This window comes from Aedes albopictus, chromosome 1, assembly GCF_035046485.1.
Source record: "Aedes albopictus strain Foshan chromosome 1, AalbF5, whole genome shotgun sequence".
In the NCBI taxonomy this organism is placed as follows: domain Eukaryota; kingdom Metazoa; phylum Arthropoda; class Insecta; order Diptera; family Culicidae; genus Aedes; species Aedes albopictus.
In genome coordinates, this window is record NC_085136.1 from 66,640,038 (window position 1) to 66,666,398 (window position 26,361).

At 45.5% G+C, this 26,361-nt stretch overlaps 2 protein-coding genes across 3 annotated transcripts; one reads left to right on the forward strand and one right to left on the reverse strand.

Annotated features, from left to right (window-relative positions):
* On the forward strand, window positions 1-25,637 carry LOC109414676 (ectopic P granules protein 5 homolog). 2 transcript variants are annotated; one of them, XM_019688506.3, is made up of 11 exons: window positions 1-476; window positions 582-1,336; window positions 7,463-8,831; window positions 8,891-9,192; window positions 9,247-10,078; window positions 10,139-11,635; window positions 11,698-12,024; window positions 12,079-12,508; window positions 12,563-13,619; window positions 13,673-14,071; window positions 24,969-25,637. In XM_019688506.3, the coding sequence occupies exons 1-11, from the start codon at window positions 447-449 to the stop codon at window positions 25,495-25,497; spliced, it is 7,527 nt and encodes a 2,508-aa protein (XP_019544051.3). In that variant the 5' UTR covers window positions 1-446; the 3' UTR covers window positions 25,498-25,637. The 2 variants fall into 2 exon arrangements, with proteins under 2 accessions (XP_019544051.3, XP_062700699.1); XM_062844715.1 differs by having other exon boundaries at window positions 11,698-12,508.
* LOC109414679 (putative lipoyltransferase 2, mitochondrial) lies at window positions 25,554-26,361 on the reverse strand. Its single transcript, XM_019688509.3, has one exon. The coding sequence runs from the start codon at window positions 26,359-26,361 to the stop codon at window positions 25,675-25,677; it is 687 nt and encodes a 228-aa protein (XP_019544054.3). The 3' UTR covers window positions 25,554-25,674.

Below are 26,361 nucleotides of genomic sequence, written 5' to 3' on the forward strand. Positions count from 1 at the left end.
AAGTGTAGCTGAAAAAATTTTTATTCATAAATATTTACGTCTTGAGAATAACGATTGATTTTGGTTGTGTTTGCTTTCCGTGGAACGGAACTTCGAGATAGTGCAGCAGAGTGTTGTCCCAGTTTTTTCCATAGTGGACTGCAACCAGTGTATAGCTAGTGTATGTGGTCACAGGCAGTGGTAGTGGCGTAATTTGATTCCTCGCGTCCTCCTGTGATTATCCATCCGGGTATACATATAGACTGTTCTGTTGAATCATCATAAAATTTTAATCTGCTTCGCCATTCGTTTGGAAAGTGGTTAAGATAAGGCAAGCGTAAGCTTGCTTATTCATCACCCATACCAAGGGATGTAAAATGGAAGATTTTCGACGCCTTTTCTGACGAAACGACGAAGAGTGATATCGGATTACCCCAGAAGTTGCAACCCGTAGGTAAATCAGCATAATGGCAACTTTAGAGAAGCCTAAAACGAAGGTAAGTGACCGATGAAGGTAGCAGGCTGTGATTGGAAAATGCGCATTACAAAGGCTTCCTTTGATTTGTAACTGTGTCGTTGCATGCTTGGATTCGCCTACTTAGCATCAAAAGAAGACGAAACCCAAACCGTTGGTCCTGCCGGAAGTGCCCACCGATGACCTTGATGACGAGGATGCAGACAGTGGGGAAGTCGCTGTAGACATCGACTTTCCCAGTACATCGACCTCGGATGAAGCACCGGCGACGGTTGCTGTTCTAGCGGACGAGGCCTATGACGACGATGCAGCCAAAGCCGAAGACGAAGAACGTAATCTCACTGATAGTGAGAAGTTGCTGCAGTCGGAGGGGGAAACATCGATGGAACCAGTTGCTCCGTCGGCCCCAATAATCGAAGACGAAGTCTCGAAAGTGGAGCTTATGGTTCAGCCGCCTATGATGGCGCAACCGGAAGTGGTGTCATCACTATATCCGAACCTTCAGGAGATGCGCATCAAAGAATCGGCTCCCGTTGAAGTCGGTCGCGGTCCGGTGCAAACGATGACCCCTCTGACTCGCGACCAGTTGGCCCAGTTCTACCGGGTGGACGGTGAAATGACGCTGGCCGAAGCCTTCGAGCGGGAGTTTCTGGCGCGGGAACTGGAAGAGAACGACCAGTGCAGCAGCCATCCGCTGTACCAGCTGCTGCAACGCTATGCCAAAGCTCGAGCCGAGCTGAGCCTGAACAAGCTGGAGTTTGAAGCGCTGCGCCGGAAGTGCAAAGTGTTGGCCAGCGAGCTGTGGACCATGCGGGAGCAGACTTTCACCGGGACGGATACCTGCGGCGATGGGAGGGTGCTGCGGGCGAGCTACCGGGGAAGGTGAGTTTTTTTTTGGTTATTATGGGAACTTTTTGATGTGTTGTTCAAGTTTAACTGTCCAGTAATACTGAACTATCGCTGGTCCAGAGACGCGACCACATTTAATGCCGTGATAATAGAAGAAATTTACAGAGTTTTCTTTAGGAATTTCTTTAGCGATTCCTCCTGGAATTTCAACAGAGATTCCTCCAACAGTTCCTTCAGGGATGCATCGAGGATTTCTTTTTCTAGGAATGCCTCAAGATATTTCCCCTGGAATTCTTTGAGAAATTTCTCCTGAAATTCTTTAGAGGATTTCTTCTGGAATGCCTTGAGGGATTTCTCTAGGAATCCCTTCAGAGATTTTTCCAACGACTATTACAAAGATTTCTTCAGGAACTCTTCAGGGATGCCTACAAGAATTTCTGTAGGATTTTTTCCTAGAATTGTTTGCAGGATTTTTCCCGGAATTCTTTGAGGAATTTATTCATAAACTCCATCAGGGATTCCTCCAGAAACTCCTTCAATGAGTTCCCAGAAATTCTTCGGGGATTCTTCTGAGATAATCTTCTTGAATTCCTAGAGAAGTTGCTTCATGGATTTTCCTGCAAATCTTTGGGGAATTTGCTGACGAGATTTGTCCAGGAATTCCTTCAGGAATGTCTTCTCAAATTCCATAAGGGAATCCAGGAACTCCATCAGGGATTTCTGGAGAAACTCCTTCAGAGACTCCTCCAGGAACACCTTCAAAGGTTTATCTAGGAACTTTTTGTGGGGTTTTCCCTGAAATTCTTTGTAGAATTATTCATAAACTCCGTTAGGGATTCATCCAGAAACGCCTTCAGTGATTTCTCCAGGGACTCCACCAGGAATACCACCAGGAATTTGTTTCTTTTTGGGATTTTTCCAAGAATTTTTCCTGGAGTTCCATGAGAGATTTTCCCACATTCTCCTTCAGGGATTCTTCGGTAATTCTTCTAGAAATTTCTACAGAGATTTCTCCTGGAATTGTTGAAGAGATTTCTCCAGGAACGCCTTCAGAGATTTCTCCAGGAACTCCATTGTGGATTTCTGCAGGTACTCCTTCTGAAATTCCTATTTGATTTTTTCTCGGAATTTCTCCAGAAATTCTTTCTGGAACTCTTTGAGAGACTTCGCCCGGAGTTTCCTGAGGATATTTTCCGGAATTTCTTGAGAGATTCCTCCAGGAACTCCTTCGGAAATTTCTTTAGGAATACTTCCAAGAGTTCCTTCAGACCGTTCCTCACGAAGTTCATCCAAATCGCTGGATAAACTTTCTTTTGTGATTTTTATAGGAGCTCTTTCCGGAGTTCGTTCTTCTGTAATTCCTTCAGTGATTCGTCCAGGAGTTCTACCAGTGAATTACTCAGGAATTCCTTCAGGGATTGGCCAGACACCTCCTTTGGGGACTCCTTTAGAACTCCCTTCAGGAATTCCTCCAGATTTCTCCTGGAATTGGCTTCTTTAACGGTGTTGAGATAATTCCATATTCTGAATCTGCACGCAAAACTGAGCCGAAATCCAAATTTTCATGAATTTTGGTGCCCGGGAACCTATTTAGAAATCAATTTGAAGTTTGCATAGGAGCGATTTGTCGAATCACCACTCGTCGCATTTTGTACTGGGCGGAGCTGTCAAGCAGTTGCCCAGCTGTCAAAAGGTGATTTCGATAAATCTCTTCGAAATCGATTTTAGGTACCAAACTAAAGTTCTAAAAATCTGAAAAAAATCATAGTGGTTCAGAAAAAGGTGCTCTTTCGTATAAAATCAAAAAATCAATACATTTTTCTTAATTTAAAAACCCAATTGTTGAAGAGATTTCCCCAGGAACGCCTTTAGAGATTGCTCCAGGAACTCCATTGTGGATTTCTGCAGGTACTCCTTCTGGAATTCCTCCAGGAATTCCTAGAAGAGGGACTTTTCACGGAATTTCTTCAGAAATTCTTTCTGGAATTCTTTGAGAGACTTCGCCCAGAGTTCCCTGAGGATATTTTCTGGAATTTTTTGAGAGATTCCTCCACGAACTCCTTCGGGAGTTTCTCTAGGAATTCTTCCAAGAACTCCTTCAGGTCGTTCCTCATGAAGTTCATCCGAATCGCTGGATAAACTTTCTTTTGTGATTTTATAGCTCCATCAGGGTTCCTTCCGGAGTTCGTCATGAAGTTTCTCCTGAAATTCCTTCAGTGATTCGTCCAGGATTTTTTCCAGGGAATTCTCAGGAATTCCTTCAGGGATTGGCCAGACACCCCCTTTGGGGACTTCTTTAGAACTGCCTTCAGGAATTCCTTCGGATTTCTCCTGGAATTGTTGAAGAGATTTCTTCAGAAACCCCTTCAGAAATTTCTCCAAGAATTCCATTGTGGATTTCTGCAGGTACTCCTGGAATTCCTAGAGGGATTTTTCGCGGAATTGTTCCAGAAATTCTTCCTGGAACTGTTTGAGAGACTTTGCCTGAAGTTGCCTGAGGATATTTTCCGGAATTTCTTGAGAGATTCCTCCAGGAACTCCTTCGGGAATTTTTTTAGGAATTCTTCCAAGAGTTCCTTCAGGCCGTTCCTCATGAAGTGCATCCAAATCGCTGGATAAACTTTCTTTTGTGATTTTTATAGGAGCTCTTTCCGGAGTTCGTTATGAGGTTTCTTCTGTAATTTCTTCAGTGATTCGTCCAGGAGTTCTACCAGTGAATTACTCAGGAATTCCTTCAGGGATTGGCCAGACACGCCCTTTGGGGACTCCTTTAGAACTCCCTTCAGGAATTCCTTCAGATTTCTCCTGGAATTGTTGAAGAGATTTCTTCAGGAACGCCTTCAGAGATTTCTCCAGGAACTCCATTGTGGATTTCTGCAGGTACTCCTTCTGGAATTCCTCTAGGAATTCCTAGAGGGTTTTTTCACGGAATTTCTCCAGAAATTCTTTCTGGAACTCTTTGAGAGACTTCGCCCGGAGTTTCCTAAGGATATTTTCCGGAATTTCTTTAGAGATTCCTCCAGGAACTCCTTCGGGAATTTCTTTAGGAATTCTTCCAAGTGTTCCTTCAGGCCGTTCCCCATAAAGTTCATCCGAAACGCTGGATAAACTTTCTTTTGTGATTTTTATAGGAGCTCCATCAGGGTTCCTTCCGGAGTTCGTTATGAGGTTTCTCCTGAAATTCCTTCAGTGATTCGTCCAGGAGTTTTTCCAGGGAATTACTCAGGAATTCCTTCTGGGATTGGCCGGACACCCCCTTTGGGGACTCCTTTAGAACTCCCTTCAGGAATTCCTTCAGATTTCTCTTGTAATTGTTGAAGAGATTTCCCCAGGAACGCCTTTAGAGATTGCTCCAGGAACTCCATTGTGGATTTCTGCAGGTACTCCTTCTGGAATTCCTCCAGGAATTCCTAGAGGGATTTTTCACGGAATTTCTCCAGAAATTTTTTCTGGAACTCTTTGAGAGACTTTGCCTGGAGTTGCCTGAGGATATTTTCCGGAATTTCTTGAGAGATTCCTCCAGGAACTCCTTCGGGAATTTCTCTAGGAATTCTTCCAAGAACTCCTTCAGGTCGTTCCTCATGAAGTTCATCCGAATCGCTGGATAAACTTTCTTTTGTGGTTTTTATAGAAGCTCCATCAGGGTTCCTTCCGGAGTTCGTTATGAGGTTTCTTCTGAAATTCCTTCAGTGATTCGTCCAGGAGTTTCTCCAGGGAATTACTCAGGAATTCCTTTAGGGATTGGCCCAACACCTCCTTTGAGGACTCCTTTAGAACTCCCTTCAGGAATTCCTCCAGATTTCTCCTGGAATTGTTGAAGAGATTTCTCCAGGAACGCCTTCAGAGATTGCTCCAGGAACTCCATTGTGGATTTCTGCAGGTACTCCTTCTGGAATTCCTCCAAGAATTCCTGGAAGAGGGATTTTTCACGGAATTTCTCCAGAAGTTCTTTTTGGAACTCTTTGAGAGACTTTGCCTGGAGTTGCCTGAGGATATTTTCCGGAATTTCTTGAGAGATTCCTCCAGGAACTCCTTCGGGAATTTCTCTAGGAATTCTTCCAAGAACTCCTTCAGGTCGTTCCTCATGAAGATCATCCGAATCGCTGGATAAACTTTCTTTTGTGGTTTTTATAGAAGCTCCATCAGGGTTCCTTCCGGAGTTCGCTATGAGGTTTCTTCTGAAATTCCTTCAGTGATTCGTCCAGGAGTTTTCCAGGGAATTACTCAGGAATTCCTTCAGGGATTGGCCAGACACCTCCTTTGGGGACTCCTTTAGAACTCCCTTCAGGAATTCCTCCAGATTTCTCCTGGAATTGTTGAAGAGATTGCTCCAGGAACTCCATTGTGGATTTCTGCAGGTACTTCTTCTGGAATTCCTCCAAGAATTCCTAGAAGAGGGATTTTTCGCGGAATTGTTCCAGAAATTCTTCCTGGAACTGTTTGAGAGACTTCGCCCGGAGTTCCCTGAGGATATTTTCCGGAATTTCTTGAGAGATTCCTCCAGGAACTCCTTCGGGAATTTCTTTAGGAATTCTTCCAAGAGTTCCTTCAGGCCGTTCTTCATGAAGTGCATCCGAATCGCTGGATAAACTTTTTTTTGTGATTTTTATAGGAGCTCTTTCCGGAGTTCGTTATGAGGTTTCTTCTGTAATTCCTTCAGTGATTCGTCCAGGAGTTTTTCCAGGGAATTACTCAGGAATTCCTTTAGGGATTGGCCAGACACCCGCTTTGGGGACTCCTTTAGAACTCCCTTCAGGAATTCCTTCAGATTTCTCCTGGAATTGTTGAAGAGATTTCTCCAGGAACGCTTTTAGAGATTTCTCCCATTGGGGATTTCTGCAGGTACTCCTTCTGGAATTCCTCCAGAAATTCCTAGACGGATTTTTCACGGAATTTCTCCAGAAATTCTTTCTGGAACTCTTTGAGAGAATTCGCCCGGAGTTTCCTGAGGATATTTTCCGGAATTTCTTGAGAGATTCCTCCAGGAACTCCTTCGGGAATTTCTTTAGGAATTCTTCCAAGAGTTCCTTCAGGCCGTTCCTCATGAAGTTCATCCGAATCGCTGGATAAACTTTCTTTTGTGTTTTTCATAGGAGCTCCATCAGGGTTCCTTCCGGAATTCGCTATGAGGTTTCTTCTGAAATTCCTTCAGTGATTCGTCCAGGAGTTTTCCAGGGAATTACTCAGAAATTCCTTCAGGGATTGGCCAGACACCTCCTTTGGGGACTCCTTTAGAACTCACTTCAGGAATTCCTCCAGATTTCTCCTGGAATTGTTGAAGAGATTTCTCCAGGAACGCCTTCAGAGATTGCTCCAGGAACTCCATTGTGGATTTCTGCAAGTACTCCTTCTGGAATTCCTCCAAGAATTCCTTGAAGAGGGATTTTTCACGGAATTTCTCCAGAAATTCTTTCTGGAATTCTTTGACAGACGTCGCCCAGAGTTCCCTGAGGATATTTTCTGGAATTTTTTGAGAGATTCCTCCAGGAACTCCTTCGGGAATTTCTCTAGGAATTCTTCCAAGAGCTCCTTCAGGTCGTTCCTCATGAAGTTCATCCGAATCGCTGGATAAACTTTCTTTTGTGGTTTTTATAGCAGCTCCATCAGGGTTCCTTCCGGAGTTCGTTATGAGGTGTCTTCTGAAACTCCTTCAGTGATTCGTCCAGGAGTTTCTCCAGGGAATTACTCAGGAATTCCTTTAGGGATTGGCCAGACACCTCCTTTGGGGACTCCTTTAGAACTCCCTTCAGGAATTCCTTCAGCTGCTACGGGGTTCACTATGAGATTTACTTCGGAATTTCTTTAGGTAATCCCAGCTTGCCTGTAGCATTCGGCCTTTGACCGATCCTTTACACAGAAACAAACTCCGACGAAATGTCTTTCGTACCACATATTCATATGTTTGTGAACCCTATCCACGAATTTGAATCATGAGTGAGTTTTCGTAGTATTTTACCAACGATTATGTCATTGCATACCTCTACTACTCACCGACTTACTACGCACTGGTAGGGATAGTCTTATAGGCTTTAACTTATAGGTTAGTGGTTAAGGTCAAACCATGTCACAATAGAGATTGTTATAAGTGAAAATTTAGAAGACAATTTCCTCCAATATTGTAGAAGTCATAACATTCTCATACATCCATCTCTTCCACAGCGTGGCCACCCTTCAGGAATCAACCCTGGCCGACTTCAGTTCCAACCTGAAAGACCTGATGAAGCAATCGTGCTTCCAGTGCAGCCAGTCCACTTACGAAGTGGACTCCACGCGAATAAAGATCGAGCAGAAGATCTACGAAACTCTTAATCTACACCCAGTGCTGACCAGTCTCCCAGTGGACGCTCCAGTGGTTCTGAATCCGCCGTTCGATCCCGCCCAGTTGGCGGCGGCCATCGGCGAACTAAGACTTTGCATATCCATTCTGTTTGCCTTCCTGCGGAAGGGCATAACCGACAAGCGCTTCCTGACGGATGTCCGCGGTTGGACCGTCAAGCTGGTAGCCACCCAGCTTCGGATCGCCACCGTACACGATCACCTGTTTGTACTGTTCCATGTGCTGCGAAGTCCCAGCGGGATAGCCAACTGGGCTACCTCGTTGATTCAGCTCCCCATAGAAGGGGATCTCCGTTGGGGCGGTTCGGAATTTCAACACATTCTAGTGGTGATGGCTTGTGTGCTTCTGCCGATCAAGAAGCGTAACGAATTTCTCGAGAAACTCAAACTGGACATGAACCGCTCGATCGACGTGGTCCAGGAGGAGATGTGGGCCATCGTGGATAGCGATGGGGAGGACTGCTCCGGATCGGACTCGATATCCGAACTGAAAGAGGGCGATCTGGTGGGTTTGATCGATCAGGTGCCGTTCGGGATGGTTTTCCGTGCGTTGACGCTGGTCGATCGCAAACTGGACGGAAGTCTTCGGTTGAGTGAGGATCAGGTTCGAGGGACCCATCTGCTGAAGGCGATCGCTTTTGGGACCATCTTTGTGGAGCTTTTAGGGAATGGATTGGTGACTTACGATGCCGATCGGTATCGACAGTTCGCCAAGAGGATCGCGAGGTTGATCAAGCACACCGTATTCTACGTGAGCGATCTGTATCGGATATTGCTGGAGCGGGCGAGGAGTGTCCAAGTGGTAGTGGATGCTTACGAGAGCACGCGAATTCACCTTGAGTTGGACGTTTTTGTAGTCCGAGCGGCGCAGTATATCTACCGATCGCGGAAGATCGGTACGTGGCAGTACTTGACGGGGTTTCCCTTCGATCAGCTGAGCCTGGATGCCTTGTGGAAACTGTATTACTGTCTACACCTGGACGAGTTCAACGAAGAACTGATCTCTGCGGTTGATACGGACTTTCGCGCTCTCTGTGTTGGTGAGCAGCAGCGAGAGAAATTCCGAAATGGGTTGGTTGGGATGCCTTCCGAAGATCTGTACTACTTGCTACAGGTGTTCTCCAATATGGCGCTTGCTAGGGAAATTGGCGACATCGATTTTATCCAAACGGTGGCGTTGAATCTCTTCGACGTAAGTAGCTCAAGTAACAATCAAATGCCCTTTCGAGTAAACTGTATTCTGAATTTCAGATCGGCTACCTGAACGAATACACCAAAGACTTCTGCTACAAAGCCGTCAAGGATCTGCTCTACAACATAGTGTTCAAGCATCCATCGCTGGTTTCCAGTTTGCTGCAATCGCTGAAGCAGGACGTAGCCCAAGCGGACCACTCGGCGATGTACATCTTCAAGTCACTTCCGCTGGATCGCTGGCATCCGCAGTGGGAGGACTTCGAGCTGCTCGCCAACTGGATCCTGAACTATGGTTTCGATGCCGTCCAAAGCTCGACGGCTCGAGTTATCCTGATCCATTTGAACTACAACTTCGATTCGTAGGTAACTGCTGTCTTTGAAGTGTAAAATCCTTGACCTTCCAATTCTTTCAGAAACAACGAACTGTTTCTACCGCATGACATCCACGTTCGTATAGCTTGTCTCATTACGGAGGTATACAGCAAACACGTTCCGGAACTTCTCGGAAATCCACAAGGTTTGGTCGCCTCGGTGAGTAGCCTGGTGAAGAACAAAGCCGCGCAGGAGCAATTCTTAGCCTGGTGTTGGAACATGGTAAGTCTACTACGACTGCACTGCATGGACCAGAGCTCGACGGTCATCAACGGGATGATGAAGAACCCTGCTCTGATCCTACGCCACGTTCTTGAACTAGAGCGAGCTCAACAGATCTACCAAGGCGTGACCGAAAACCGGCCTTTGGCCGTCTACTTGGCGATCCTCATCAGCACCTGGGGTCATTCCGTACCCCAAATCTGCCACAAAGGCTTCGAACAAATTCGGTTGCTGTTGAACGATCATCGCTACGTAGTGGTCGTCCGGTGTCTACAACTGATCACGCCGCTGTTTCTCGAATGTCCCGACAGTTTGAGTCGCTGCGAGTCGTTCAAGTCCATTCTGATCAGCTTGATAGCGGCCGACAAGTACTACGCTCGGTTCACCAAGGATCAATTCCGGCCGGAGTCGAACACCCCCGTTACGGAGATGGTCAAGTGTATGATCCTCTCACAGATCACCAACTACGTTCGGTACGGGTTAGCGTCTCCGACGCTGTTGATCAACATCTGGCTGCAGTGCCTTACCGAGCTGCCGAACTGGACCAAGGATCCAGCGATTCTCGGACTGCTAGATGCCATGCTGGGGGTTGCCTATCAGTTTCCGGATGCTTGGCACTCCACGAAAGAGTTCTTCCGGCCTTATTTTTCGGTAAGTTCCGTGACTCTGTAGATCTGCTTATATTAACTGAGTGCAAATTATCTATTTCAGCGCTTCGAGGACATTAAGGCGTCCAAACCTACAGGCCTGCTCAATCTACTCGCCTCTGGTCCAAATGATCTGTTCAGCTCTCCGTCACCAGCAACTGTATTCTTGTCGATCTTCACCCTGGAGCTGGAGTACGAGATCACCGAAATTCAGTCCCGCATCTGGCACGAGGTGATCCGCGGAATAGGACTTCCTAGTTCACCAAAGCTCTCCCTGGAAACAGCCATCAAGAAGGCTACCTCCATTCTCGGATATCCATCCTTTCCGCCCACTTCGCTAACTGTCTTCAAACTTGCCAACCTCGTCGCAAACTGCACGATCAAGAACTTCATGTACCCGATCGTCTGTCAGCTTTTCTTCACCATCTACCTGTCGCGGATTCCCCTCTCTCCAGACGAGGAACGATTCGCCAACTGCTTCGGAGTTGCCGATCGCCTCTACGAATACAACGTCGGCCTTATGAAGCGAATCAAGAAGCAGCTCTACGACGCTGAATGCTTCTACAATTCGGCTTCCGTGGGCGAAAGCGATGAACGGCAGCGATCCTTCTACAATCACTGCACACGATTGTTCAAAGCTTTCCAACTTTGGCTGGAGGACACCCAGTTGAACAAGATCCGACCGCAGACCTTGAATCTTCCCCCACAGTTCGACTGCCATCGGTTGGCGGCGATCTTCCGTGGAAATCGTGACCACTGGACGGACTTTATCGATCTCCGAGGCATTCGCTCCGATCATCGTGAGCTCGCAGATGCTTGGCTGAAACTGTGCTACCGATACAAGCCCGTAGCCTCCACCATTGTACCGAGCTCACCGGTACGATCACTTGCACCCAGCTTAAGCGTAACGGATCTGCACGACGTCAAACAGTCCATCTTCAAGCGCCTACAGACATACGACGCCCCAGCACCTGCCCCCCGTTTGTACAAACCCACTCCTCTCATAACCCCAGCCAAATTCTCCTCCCAGTCGTCCAGTTCGCTGATCTCAGTCCTCAAATCCGACTTTGCCCTGCTGGATTCGTACGCCCGCAAGGAGTTCCACGTCATGTACAACGAACACCTGCTACTCGACTCGTGCTACCTGGAGCAAGTCCCGAAGCTCTACATCACCGAGGACAAGGTTCTCTACAAGGACGTCAGCTGTTCCAGTAAATGTACCGACCCCCGGAAGGTCCTGGTACGTTACAAGGTGTCCAAGTTGGACAAAAGCCTAAGTGCGGTCCTCGCGGAGAACCGATCGGCCCATGACGCCCTGCTGCAGCAGGAGAGCAAACTTCCGGACCGGATCGTGATGGCATCCGTCCGAATCGATGCCTTCCTGCGGCAGATCGTCGACGCCTACCGGGAGTGTAAACTGAGCGGCGAAACGACTATGTGCGGTAAGTTGAACAAGGTGGGTTCGTCGCTGTTCTACGAAGTTGTGGACAAGATGAACGACTACAACCAGCTGTGTCCGCTGACCAAGGAGGTCTGCTCGCTGGGAATTAGCCAACTTGGGGTAAGTTCTAGATTTAAGGTATTCATGATACGTAGATCACCTAACAAATGTGGTCTTTGTAGTTCTTCATGCAGGAAAACCAAAACAACGAAGGCATCAAGTTGTTGAACATCGCTCTGAATCGTCCGGATATGATCAACCTGCTGTCGGAGCTCTTGGTACCGACCAGCTGTCCGCCGCAGTTCTTCCTGCGGATGTACGAATTTGTAATCGATTCGCACATCAAGCGACACGACACCCAGGTGCTGTTCGTCATGCTCTCCAAGTTCGACATCGTCAGCTGGATGAATCGCTACCGGCCCAAGCTGGTGGACGTCAACCGCTTGGTGGAGTTGATCCTTCGGGGATTGGAGGGCTGGAACCAGAAGAACGCCGTGCTGATTCAGGACGTGAGTAGATCCCAAACAAGTCTAGTCGAAGCAAGTCTAACCGGGTTTGTACAGCTTCTCCAACGGCACCTGATGCACCTGTTCGAGTACGACTTCCCCGAACACTACGGAGACATCCTGCAGATGAGTTTGGCGGTCTGTTCGCAAAAGAAAGTTATGCCGCAGGTACTGCTGGATCTACTCAACTCCATGCGACGTCGCGTCGGATGTCAACCCTTGGCCTTCGGCTCGGGATTGGTGTCGATCAAGGAAGACTTCCGCAGCTTCGCTACCAAGCAGAACATCCTTTCGTACAAGGATCTTATCGATACGACGGTACTGCTAACTCAACACTTCCAGCAGGAGCGACTGAACCACGGTTTGCATGGGCTGTATCCGAGGCACAGTGACTACTGCGAAGTGCTGTCCCTGTTGCTAGGTTCGGTAGGACATGCGGCAGTCGTTGCAGCTGTTCACACCTATCCAGGAGTTTTAGCCGACGAATGTAAGACTTTCTTGAACTCTCGTTAACCAAATTTCAAACATCCATATCTTTCAGTGATCAACTGGTTGTGGCCTTCGCTGTGCGACATGTTCTCTCCCTGGCTAACTCCGTACTTTCCGCAGAACATGAAAGGCCAACAGCAGGTGGCCAACTGGATTCAACAGGTTGCCGGCGACACCACGATACTTCCGCCGTGGAGCGAACTCCATGCGGACACGGCCTTCCGCATGGTCAAAGTGTTCGAACACTGTCTTCAGTACCTGATGGACACATTCCCCTCCAGTAGTGCCCTCCTCGGCCATCTGTTCTACTGGTACGAGCTGAACTTCGCTCACCCGGCTTTGCCGCGCTACGTAGCCGTTCCCATTCACACGAACTTGATGAACCTGGCGTGGGACCGCTTCCGCCCCGCGCCAGTCCACATCACCGGATTCAGCCGAATCCTTCAGCAGTTCATCCCGGAGGCGCACATGTTCGTCGGCCACATCTTCATCCGCGTCGCGTGGACTCCTTGGCTGCAGCAGAACATCCAATCCTGGGACTACCAACTGCGCTATCAAATGCTGTCCTCGCTCCTCATGATCTTCATCAAGATATCCTACGAACCGAACGCCCGGGAAGGCCTCAAAATCGTCACCTTACTCCAGGAAGCGTGCAACTACCCGTGGCATATGCTCGAATACCAAGGCGTCGAAGCGGTGCTGGACTGGTTCGTCCTATCCGCCGAACCGTCCGTCGTACTGAAGATGCCTTCCGAAGGCGAGGCCGGCGACAGCGCCGTCCTGGATCTGCTCCAGGTAGCCTCCTCGATGAAGTTCAACACGGGAAATCCGCTGGAATCGGCGGCGCTACAGTCGCAAGTACAGGCCAAGCGGATCCTGTACGTTCGAACCACTGTGCGACTGCTAAACTCCTGCGGTGCCAAGTACCAGAAACTGCTGGGAACGAAACCGGGGGTGCAGGCCTTCCACAATGCGGTGCTCGGGCTGCTAAACATCGTCGAAACGGTTCTGCTGCAAATCCGGTCCACCAAGGATCGGGAGTTCGAAGCGAGAAATCTGGTCGGCGAGGTGATCGTTTCGTTGCAATCGCAGGGCGAGTACACTTCGAAGTGAGTTGATGCGGATTGAAGCGGAAGACATTCCTAAAATTCTTTTTTTCCAGATTATTTATCGAGGCAATCGTTCTGTGGACGGAGAACTGTCGGACAAGCGACAGCTACATCATTCCCTCGGTGCTGGATTCCGTCGGTATGTGCAAAAGCTTTTCGCGTAACCTGTATTGGCTGCTGGAGGAGATGCTGTTCCACTATTTTGGCAAGTCCTGGCTCGGACAAGTTACCGACGGAGGCGAACCGGTTTTGGATGCGTCTTGGGTGAAGGCACTGGGCAAGGTGGGACTGCGAACGGTGAAAGGGTTCGACGAGGAGCTGTTGGTCAAGAATCGGTATCTGCTTGTGCTGCATTTGTTGACGGTGCAGAGACTTCGGGAGGCCGGCAGTAATGGTGAGCGGATTATGGTTCTGCAGAAGCTGTTCAGAGTTTTGGAAGATTTGAAAGTGAGGTAAGTTCGTCCTATATTTGCATTTTGAATCTTGATGTTAGAAATGATTCACTAGTATTTTGCTGGTTCCATCGATTCGCGAATTATCTGATAATTTTCTACAGCAGACCATTAGGCATGGGCCAAACCATCTGTTTGTTGTTGGAGTTGGATCTCGGATAATCTTGATCGCAATCTAAGAGCGTTTCACTGCAGTTCAAGCGAGTTTCCATTCCCGGTGGAGTGTTGGACATGGTGTTCACCTATTTCAGGTAACACCATTGCATTCGCAATCCGATATCTGGTCCAGGGCGGCTCCTTGTTAGCATCGGCAAATACTTCAACACCCATCTGCGGCAGAAGTCGTCAACTATGTTCCTAGCGACTGACCAGCAGCCTCGAAGACTGACTGACTGACTAATAAACTGAAGGCTGCTTTATTGCGCTTGACAGCTCGTACAGCAAGAAGAGGTTCGAAGTGAGCGCTTCTTGATCTGCTGCTTCTAAAGGCCCGTTCAGACTATCTGATTTGTCGGTCTGATTTGAGTGACTGCTCGAAAAAAATGTATGAAATCGTAAACAAAGGTCACTCAAATTGCTCGAATCAGACCAAAAAATCAGATAGTCTAAACGGGCCTTAAGGGAACGTAGGCCGGTGGACGACTGTTAACGATCTCTTCTGTTTTGAACACCTCGTCAATCGGATGATGCGGACTGTGTAGGATATTACTGCCATTGCCACTTTTACAGACTTCACCATCCGCTCCCATGGGACTTCCATATGAAGGATCTGAATCTTCTCCGATAACTGACGACTGGCTCCCACAAAATTTAAGCCATTTTTCGAGGATATTTTCAGCGGAGCTCCTCGCCGGTTATCGAAACGCCAGAACGCCATTACGCAAGATTTCGTTGACAAAAACCGCTATACAAATGTTGAGAAAATAGGTTGACTAACAGGATGTAACTTTCAAAAAGAACTAGTCATCAACAGTTTTGAAATGCCAGTATTCTCTTACTGCGTCCATTCTTTCTGGACCGGTCTTTAATCAGAAGAAGTCCAGTACTTCACTAAATCCGCCGTACATGGGAAAGCTGGTGGCACCGAACTTCACTACGTTACTCACGTAGATTTGTATATCATCGTTCGCACTTCTTCTAACTTCCACTCTGATCACTTATCTTCATCGCGGTTGAGGATACGAAGAAACATTTCAAGAACATCAGAACACACGGTGACTTTTCCCTGCCTACTCTTAATCCTTCAGCGGCATATCGTTGAAGCCAAGGTTGAAGCAGATTCCATGAACTTTCGCAACCGTGTCCCATACCGTCCGAATTTTCCCTGTCGTCTGGGGATTGGCAACCACTTCCAGCGGTAAATACTGATGTACTGCTTTTGCCCGTAGCTGTGGATCTGCTCGTTCACTCTTCGTCGAAGTTCTGAATCTTTCGACAGACGCTTCTCCAATTTAATGAGTCTGTTCATCGTCTCTTTTTAGCTCTCCGGAAAGTGGATATTGGCATTTCGCAGTCCACGTCGACGGTTAGCTCCGACGCCAAGTTCACAAGATCTGCCACGAAACTGTTGAAAGTTCCCAGAATGACACATCCAACGCCTTGCTTGTAGGTTCTCCAATGTATCTTGAGATACGTTGGGTTTAACAAATGTGATTGCTAATCCGCCAAAATTATGTGATTGTCCAAATTCTGAATAGGCAAACCATATGCCACAATCGAACTCAGGTTCTCCGCTTTGGGGGGCTGGCACATTTCTCACTTTCTTTAGAAGCGAACTAATCAGAATTTCCGGCCTCCATTGTTGACCATAGCGATTATGGAACGTATCCATCACATACGGAACAGATGCTGGTAATAACAGACGATTTCGCACGACTTCTAATGCGGAACCTTCCAAACTTCGCTGTAATAAGGCCAAATTCACCACATCGGTATACACATCTGCAAACTTCCGTCATGTTCTTGAAAGAACTGTAGTAGATGAGCTCTACTCCTGAGGATCGCCCTAGGCATTACCTGACGTTCCGCAAGTTGGGCACTAGTTGGCCCCACTGCATTCCTAGATGGTTGAGATGTCGTAGATCGTAATTAAAACTTCTTGATGGTTTAACGGTTCAACAACGGTCGAATCTTTTTATTGCAAGCTCTCATACCCCTACATGACTTTCTGATTGTTATTTTCGATAAGCAAACTACTTAACTCCTTCAATACTCCTCCGAAACATTGAGCTTCATACCAAAAAGCGGTTTTGTCATTATGTTAGCAATAATGTCCTCGGTAGGCAAATATTGGCGGTCGATGATTCCGTTACGCTTCAGTTATCAGATGAAATGATGTTTTGTCTCGATGTGTGTTGATCTTCGGTTGACGTTGAGCGTGATCAGTTGCTTGATGCAGCTTTGCGTCTTACTTCGGATCATGTAGAACGTCCGTGATGGTTATCTGCTTCTCATCATTGTCCAGTCCACTATGCAGTGCAGTCATTGGCGTAACTAGAGGGGGGGCCAGGCCCCCCCAGAATCTGCCAGGCCCCCCACAGAAAATTTTCATGACTTTATATATGGAAATTAGAAAAAAAAAATCTGAAAACCACTGTCGTGGTGACAGCTATACAGCGCACCACTTCCGAAGTTAGGTTCGACGCACGGATTTGGAGAAAAATCCAACTTCGCTAGTCGAAAATTCCGGGTTTCAACTGCACGTACAGTAATAGAAATTTATTTGGCATAATATGTGTTTAAATTGACAGTTATTGGAGACAATTCTCAACTTGTCACTCTTTACAAGATCATTGTCCAAAATGGTCTATGTAATTAGTTAGTTTTGTTTGGAAATATTATATAATCAGAATTATATAAAAACAATACTTTGTACATCTTCTTTTTTTAAATCGCTGAGAAATTAAATCTAAATGATAATTTCCAGAAATTCTTGGATGGGTATCTTATCTGGGTATGTAATCGTAAGTTTGAAGGTATTCATGATTGGACTTGTAAAAGACTTGGTATTCATGAGATAATTGTGAAAGAATTCCTGGATGACTTCTTGGAGAATTTCTTGGCTTCTATGTTCCTCTAAAATTATCTAAAAGAATTTCAATGGGGCACGTTCGGTGTAGTACTAGATTTGTAGTAATGAGCTGAATTTTTGTATGGTGAGAAGGTCAGTTCTCTGTTTCTGCAATGAAATGGTACAATAAGCGTGGGTATTATGATTCCTTGTCTAATTTGATGCTGTTTGAGCAAAACTTTGGATAACTATGTTGTTTATGTTGCAAAAAATGGAGAAAATAACAACACTGTTGCCCAAAGTTTTGCTCAAACAGCATCAAATTTGGCAAAGAATCATAATACCCACGCTTTTTGCACCATTTTATTGCTGAAACCGAGAATTGACCTTCTCACCATACTAAAATTCAGCTCATTACTACAAATCTAGTACTTCACCGTTCTGTCCTATACAAATCGCTGGAGGAATTCCTCTAGAAATCCTTCAAATTATTCAAAAAATCTACAAGTAATCCTAAGAAAATCCTGGGGTGAATCCCTGAAAAACATTATGAACGGAATACTGTAATTTTTTAACTAACCGCTGAATATATTAAAAAAAATCCCGAGAGAAATTTCGGAAGAAATCATTACAAGAATTCTCGGAGCAATACCTGCAGGAATCCCTGGAGTAATTTGTGAAAGTATACCTGGAGGAATCCCTGGATGAATTCCTGGAGGAATCCGAAGAGCAATTATGCTATGAATTTCAGGAAAAAAAATCTGAAGAATCCGCATCAGAAATCCCTGTAGAAATTACTAGAAAATTTTTTAGATGAATCATTGGAGGAATTTCTGGATGCATTCCTGGAGGAATCCTTAGAGGAATTCTTCAAGAAATCACAGGAGGAGTTCCTAGATGTATTTCTGGGGGATATCCGGGAGAACCTTCTGGAAAAATTCCATGCGGAATCTCTGGAAAAGTTCCTGGACTAATGCCTGGAGCATTAGGGTATTTTTTTTAGGCAGCCTATTTATTGCACCCATAAACAAATAGAAACGCTCCATAGAAAATCAAAAAGCACTCCATAAAGAATGAACATATGTTCCATGAAAATGTCCAAAGTTACCCATAAATAATTGAAAACGTTCCATACTTTATAAAAAATGTACCGGTAAAACATAAAATTTTCTCATTAAAAGTGGAACTTTGCACCAATAAATAATACTGAAATGCTCCATAATAAAATACAAATGCTCCATAAAAAATTAAAATTGCATCCATAGAAAATTGAATATTTCTCCATAGAAAAATTAAATTGCACCATAAAAAATTGAAATTGCACCATAGAAAATAGATGAATTCTCCATAACTATTATCAAACTGCACCATAGAAAATATGAATGGCTCCATGAAAAATTGAAAATCCTCCACAGATAGCATATTCTCATAATTTAATTTGACAGGGCTGAATTGATTAACATCGTACTTCTTTAGTGGTGCAAATGTTTAAAGTTATTGAAGATTTTCATTTTTTATGGAGCAAATTGTTTTTTTATGTGGTGCAGTTTGATAATACTTATGGAGCATTTGTCTAATTTCTATGGTGTAATTTAATTTTTCTATGGAGCAATATTCAATTTTCTATGGGTACAATTTTAATTTTTTATGGAGCATTTGTATTTTTCTATGGAGTATTTTTATTTTATTATGGAGCATTTCAGTATTATTTATTGGTGCAAAATTTCACCTTTATTGAGAAAAATTTAAGTTTTACCGGTACATTTTTTATAAAGTATGGAACGTTTTCAATTATTCATGGGTAACATTGCACATTTTCAAGGAACATATGTTCATTCTTTATGGAGCGCTTTTGGATTTTCTATGGAGCATTTGTAATTTGTTATGGTTGCAATAACCTTTTGCCTTTTTTTTTATTATCGTACAAATTGGTATGAAGTTTCTGAAGGTTAATGAAATTAGGTAGGAATCATATATATTTGAAAAATTAAATTGAAAAAAAATCAGGGTCGCCTAATTTTCCGGAAAACTCCAGTGAAAATCAAACATTTTCCACAGACACTACCTACCTTGAAAAATCATAGAACGAAGCATCATAGGCACATTTTTTTTGTGAAATCATAAGCAAATTTTCTCAGCAATTCCAAGATGGCTTTCTGGAGGAAATCCTAGAAAATTTTTTGGACAAATTCCTGGCGGATTCCCTGGAAAACTTAATGGATTGATTGATTGATTTGTCTTTTTTAAAGATACTTTCAGCCCTTGGCTCCCAAGTTAATGGATAAATTTCTGAAGGAGGCATCCCTGGAGAAGTTCCTGGAGTAATGCCTGGAGCATTAGAGAAATTTCTGATGAAATTACAAGATAAATTTCTAGAAGAATTCCCAGAGGAATTTCTGGAGGAATTCCAGGAGGAATTCTTGGAGGAATCTCACGGAAGAATTCTTAGAGGAATCCCTGCAGGAATTTCTGGTATATTCTTGGAGGTATTCCTGGTGGAATTTCTAGAAGAACCCGTGAAATAACTCCTGGACGGATTTCTAAAGGAATCCCTGGAGAGTTGAAACTCATGGATTAATTCCTAGAGGAAACCTGAAAGAATTTCCGGAGGAATCCCTTAGAAAAATTCCTATAGAATTTCCTGAAGAATCTCCTGAAAGAATATCGGAAGCAATCTCTAAAGGATTTCCTGCAGAAATTTCTGGAGGAATGCTGTAGGAATTTCCGAAGAAATTCCTGGAGGGATTCCTGGATCAATTTCTGAAGAAATTCCTGTAGGAATTTCTGAAGAAATACCTACGGTAAATCTTGGTGGAATTTCTTGAGGAGCCCCTGGAGACACTGCTGTAGTAATTTCTGAGGAATTCCCAGAGGAGAATCCCTGGAGATATTCTTGGAAAGAACCCTGGAGAAATCCCTGAAACAAATTTCTGGAGGAACCTTAGGAGGGATTCCTGGAGGAACTTCCGGACAAGTTCCAGGTGGAATTCCAGGAGGAATTTCTGGACAAATCTTTATAGGATATCTTAGGGAAATTCCATGGAACTATTCATGGATGAATTCCAGGAGGAATTCCTTAATCAATTCTTTGAGGAATCCTTCAATGAATTCCTGGAAGAATTTCTAGAGGAATTCTGGAAGGAATCCATGGAGAAATTTCTGAATATATTCATAGAGAAATTCCTAAAGAAAATCCTAGAGAAATTCCTAGAGGAATTCTGAGAGGAATTTCTAATGGAGTTCCAGGAGAAATTTCCAGAGGAATTTCTGGAGGACTTACAGGAGCAATTTCAGAAGGAATTCCTGGAAGAATTACTGGAGAAATCATCGGAGGAATTTCTGGAGGAATCCATGAAATAATTCCTGGAGGAATGTGTAGAGGAAACCGCGGAGAAGAAATTCCTGGATTAATTCTTGGGGGAAACCCTGGAAGGATTTCTGGAGGAATTCCTGGAACAATTCCTGAAGGAATTGCTGTACGAATTTCTGAAGAAATTCCTGGAGGAATTCCTGGATCCATTCCTGAATAAATTACCGAAAGTATTCCTGAAGAAATACCTGGGGTAATTTTTGGTGAAATTCGTGGTAGAACTCCTGGAGGGGTCCCTGGAGGAATGCCTGGATGAAATCCTAGAAGAATGCCAGGAGGAATACCTGGAATAATTCTTGAGTCAATTCCAGAAAGAATTTGTGGGGAAATTTTTAAAAGAATCCCTTGAGGATTTCCTGGAGGATTCCTGAAAAAATATATGAAGGAATTCCTAGAGATATCGCAGGAGGAAATCATTCAGGAATCCCAGGAAGAATTATTGGAATATTTCTTGGATAAACTCCGAGAGGAATTCTTGGGGTAATTTCTAAATGAATCCCTGGAGGATTTTCTAGATAAATTCTTGGAGAAATTGCGGTAGTAGTTTCTGAAGGAATCCTGGATTAATGGCTGGAGGAATCCCTATAGAAATCTTTGTAGGAACTTCTGGAGGAATGCCTGAAGTATCCCCTGGATAAATTCCTGGAGGAGTCTCTCGAGAAATTCCTTAAGAAATTCCTGGAGGAAACCCTGGGGAATTTCCTTGAAAAATCCTTGGAGAAATTCCTGGACTAATGCCTGGAGTAATCTCTGGATACATTTCTAGATGAGTTCCTGGTGGAGTTTTCAGAAGAATTCTGGGAGCAATCTAGTGGAGTCTGGAGTTTTTAGAAGAACTCCCGAAGCAATCTCTAGATGAATTGCTGGAGAAATCCCGAGATGAGTCCATGGAGAAATTCCCAGGATAAATTTCTAAAGAAACCTCTTGAAAAATTCCTAGAGGAATCCTTAGAGAAATTCTTGGAAGAATCCCTGGGAAAATTCTTGAAAAAAACCCTGGAGGAATCCCTGAAGCAATTTCTGGAGAAACCTCAGGAGAAATGCCTGGAAAGTTCTGGACAAATTCCTGCAGGAAGTTCTGGATAAATTCTTTGCGGAATCCCAGGAAGAATTCCTGGATTAATCTGTAAGGGAATTTTTGTGGAAATTCCTTGGAACTATCCCTGGAAGAATTCTTGAATGAATTCCTGGATGAATCTCGAGAGAAATTCTGGAAGCAGTTAATGGAGGAATTTCTGAAGAAATTCCAAAAGAAATTTCTGAAGAAATTCCAAGAGAAATTTCTGAAGAAACTCCAAGAGAAATTTCTGAAGAAAATCCAAGAGAAATTTCTAGAGGAATTCCCAGAGGAATTTTTGGAGGAATTCCAGGAGGAATTCCTGAAGGAATTGCGGTAGTAATTTCTGAAGGAATTCCTGTGGGAGTTCCTGGATCAATTCCTGGAGGACTTTCTGAAGAGATTCTTGGGGTAATGCTTAAGTAACCTCTTGAGGAATTCTTGGAGGCATCCTTAGAGGAATTTCTAGAGAATTACTTGGAAGAATCCCTGGGGGAGTTCTTGCAAAATAAACCTGGAGGAATCCCTGAAACAATTTCTGGGAGAACCTCAGGAGGAATTCCTGGACAAATCTCTATAGGAAGAACTGCAGGAGGAATCCCTAAATAAATATCTTGAGAATCCCTGAATGAATTCCTGGAAGAATCTCTAGAGGAATTCTGGAAGGAATCCATGGAGAAATTTCTGAAGGAATTCCTGGAGAAAATTTTAGAGGAATTCAGAAAAGAGTTTCTGGTGGAGTTCCAGAAGGATTTTCTGGAGGAATTATTGCAGGAATCATCGGTGGAATTCCTGTAGGGATCTATTTGGATTAATTCCTGCGGGAGTTTCTGAACGAATCCCAATAAGATTTCTTCTACAAATGTTTAAAATAATCTCGGAATTCGTTTTTGTGAAGAAACCCGATGCGGAATCCCGGAAGCAAGCCCCATTAGGAACTCTTTATGGAATCTTGATTGAATTTCTGGAAGAATCCCTAGATGAATTCTTGATTGAATTTCTGGAAGAAGCCAAGAAGATGATCACTGAATTAAGCTATGGAAAAAAAAATCTTGGAGCAATTGTTCGTACTCTATAATTTACAAAACTATGAACAAATCTGAAACAGTCATTTTGATTACTGAAAACTACAATACTGATTTGCATATTCACAAATCGGGCGCCCATCCCGCTTGAAATTCATCTCAGGTCAGGCCCCCCCTGGGCCTCCTCCAGAAAAAAATCCTAGTTACGCCAATGAGTGCAGTATTCGGAACCAACTACTTCACTCCGTCAGCCAACTGGTCAATTCGGAGCATGTTTCGTACTGCTTGAAGAAGTTTCTGTGTGCGCAATTTGTGGGTACTTAAACCGGAATCCACGACCGTAGAATCAGTCGTATCCGGTTCATTGCGTGCCGTGGAACATAATGCTGAGCTTCCCTCGGGACGGCCATCTTCCTTCACAGTTCTCGCTTTGGTTTGAACTTTCGGCGGGATTCGTCTGTCTTCGAATTGGATTACACACGACATGACAGTCTTTCTCGACATGACTAGATTTTCCACAGTCATGGCAGACAATTTGTTTCCCCGAAGATTCCATTTTTAGCAACGATTCTCCCTGCGATGGATATCTTCGACGTTTCATGGATTCGCCCAACAACTTTTACGCTTCACAAGGCCTATGGTCAAATCTTCATCCGAGCGATTCTCCTAGGCTGTGGTTAGAGTATCATGCGATTCCGGTATACTCCTCAATACCTTCGCCACCATCAACTGGGAGTCAAGCTTCTAATGAGCGATCGAAAGACGATAGTATAGTCCACCCAATTCTTGAAGATGCTGTACCATATCCTCACCAACCCGGAACTATAGCTGGCAAATCCGCTTCAATAACGTAATTCAAGACGTGAGGGACATACTCTAATGATGTTTCTTGAAGGCTTTCCAAGTTTCTCTGGCAGTTCGAGAATCCCGGATGATCGGATGTTGATTATCTTGAGCAATAGTCACCCTGGCCTACAGAAGAAGACCCCGATTACTTCGGCGACCATGAAGCCCTCGTAAGCAGTAGACACCAACTCCTAGACGGGCTACCCTTCGTTCATAACGTTCCGTTCGGACACATCCGCGACTCAATTGCCGTTACCGACGGGTACTTGGTATTGGTCCGCCATGATGGCGATATCCACTACCAAATCAGAAACTGCCTGACGTAGTAGTTGCTGAGCTGCGTCACAGTGCTTCAAGTTCAGCTGCATTACCTGCGGTGTGACTTATCAGCTGTGGTTTCTCTGAAGGCCGGGCACCTTGTGTCTCCCGTTGGGTGCTTCCTGTTCGCGGTTTTCCCGGAACAAATCAAACACGTGGATGGCTTCGTGCAACCTTTTGACTTTTGGCCTTTAACGTCACATCGCCTAAACACTAAACAGCTTGCTCCTGTCATAGCATTGGCAGTCTCATGACTTGTGTCCTGATTCCAGAAACCTAAAGTAAACCCCCGGTGGCTCGTGAAAGGTCAATTGACATACTGACCAGCGCACCTTGAGCTTCCCCTTGTTAGCCTAATGTAGCTGTACCAAAGCTACCTGTGTCCCTGCCGAGCCCTTCTGTAGCCTAACGGCTGCTGGGGCCACCTGCACCTCGTATTGTTGTCGCAGGGCTTCCGCGTCAGTGATCTCGTCTAGCTTTTTCACCTTCAGAGTGGTCTCCGCTGTAAGAGCCCTCATCTCAACACCCTCGCCAAGGACCTTTTCCGTCAAAGTTTTGTATACGGCGCCCTTGCGCTCCTTGTCGCACTTGAGCTTGAGTATCATTTCACCTGCACGAGTACGTCTAATACCGCGCACGTCCGCTTGAGTTTGGCGTCGCTTCGCATCCCCTTCAAGACTTCCGAGTACTTGGACTGCTCAGTCTTGATGACGAGCGCGTCGTCTTTCACGCGCTTAGTACCTACTCTTTTACGCCTTCTTGGTTTAACGTCCCTGACTTCCTCGACCTGCGACTTTTTCTTCTTTCTCTCCCGCTCGACTTTCGTCCAAGGGAGGTCCTCTCCTTGGTTCACCCTACTCTGTGGTTGCTGAGCGCCTAACAATGGTCGAAACCCCCTGATCCCTTCCATCCGGGACGGGCCAGTCTTTTCAGGCCCATCCTTCCCGGGAGCCGGGCTGGGGTCTGACTTGCCGTGCCAACCTTCGGGGTTAGTATCTTCCTAGCCTTGCGGGCACCGCCAGATAGCTCCAAACCTGCCGGCTGCCACACCCGCTTCTGCGAGTGCTTATCACGACCAGTCGCATCCGCCACACTTCTTGGACTACCTGCGAAAGCGAAGACCTCCGTTTGGGTAAACTTTGACACTTCCTCATTCACAGTCATTATCGACTTTGAGGTTGCAACAACGTTTTGTACGCCTTTCATGAAACAAATTTTCTCATGTACTTACCTGCCGTGAACAACTGAAGACCATTTCCTTTTCCTTTCAGTGATCAAACCGAATCCAAGCTGATTCTCCTCTGGAGCCTGATGGTGGTGGTCGGAGTGGAAATCATGAAATCATCTTCCAACGGTCAAAACCACTTGCTCACCTTGGCCCGCTATCTGCAAACCTGTTCCAAGGAAGCCGAAGGATGGGGCGAAGGTCTCCTCGGCGCCATCGGCATCCGAAAAGACGGCATCAGCGTTCGCCGGAAGGTTGTGGCCAAGTGCCTGTCCTGCATCGTGTTCCTGATGTTCGGGGAAGACTCCGGCGAAGCGCTGGAAGCATCGGAGTCCGGCCCGCCGTCGATCGACACCAGCAACCGGTGCAAAGAGTATGGCCAAGCCATGACGGATCTGAAGCAAACCTTGGCTAACAAACGGTACGGCGAGATGCACACCAAAACCCGGGCGGCCATCAACCTGATCGAAAATACGGCAATGGTGGCGAACATTTGCGAGAATGTTTGCAAAATTGTGCGACTGTTTTGCGACGAACATTTCTTCCACTCGGTGGAAGAAGTTTGGCGCTGTTAAGACTTTTTAAAAGGGAGGTTTTCTCTACTATTTAAGTTTTTTTTCTCTGGTAGATGTAATAGCTTAGAAATGTAGCTAGAGCTTTATTCGCAATATATAACGATTGGCTTTGTTCGGCTGTGACCTGTCCTGTCCACTGAGTCGAGAATTATTACCTTACGAACTAAAAGAACGTCCCTACGCCGCATGTTCCAAAATCTCACGTTGCTTCTCCGGATCATACTCCAGCAAATCACATTGTAAAATGTCTTGGAAACTTTCCAGAAATTTCCGCGTCGCTTCCCCAACCGTAACTTCCCGATTCAACTCCCCACTCAACGAGGTGACTCCCTTGCCCTCGATTCCACAGGGGACAATGTGTCGAAACCACCTCAGATCGTTATCGCAATTCAGCGCCAACCCGTGTGTCGTGACATACCTGCTCGCATGGATTCCGATCGCACAGATCTTCCTATTGCCGATCCAAACTCCCGTATCCTCCGTTGTCCCGGCCTTCAATCCGTACCTCCGGCAGAGATCGATCACCGTCTTCTCGATGTGGCAAACGTACCACCGGACGCTGGGCTGGAAGTGTTTCAGATTCAACACCGGATAGGCCACCAGCTGGCCCGGACCGTGAAACGTTATTAGACCGCCCCGGTTAGTTCGGAAGAATTCCGCTCCCAGTTCTCGCAGACGATGTTCCTCTTCCGAGCCGTAGGACTTCGTTCGGATTCCAACGGTGTAGACCGGGTCGTGTTCGGTCAGGATCAGCACATTTGGTTGCTCCCCATTTAGTACGGCCGAAGACACCACTTTCTGCAGATTCAGTGACTTTTGATAGCCGAGCTTGCCGGCTCGTAGAACGTGTACTACGCGGGACAT

Excerpts from the sequence above, each read along its gene's own strand:
- LOC109414676 (XM_062844715.1), top strand. The coding sequence starts at position 447 with ATGGCAACTTTAGAGAAGCCTAAAACGAAG. Across the intron at positions 1,337-7,462 it reads CGGGCGAGCTACCGGGGAAG|CGTGGCCACCCTTCAGGAAT; the intron begins GTGAGTTTTTTT and ends TCTCTTCCACAG. Across the intron at positions 14,072-24,968 it reads TTGGAAGATTTGAAAGTGAG|TGATCAAACCGAATCCAAGC; the intron begins GTAAGTTCGTCC and ends TTTTCCTTTCAG.
- LOC109414679 (XM_019688509.3), bottom strand. The coding sequence starts at position 26,361 with ATGTCCCGCGTAGTACACGTTCTACGAGCCGGCAAGCTCGGCTATCAA.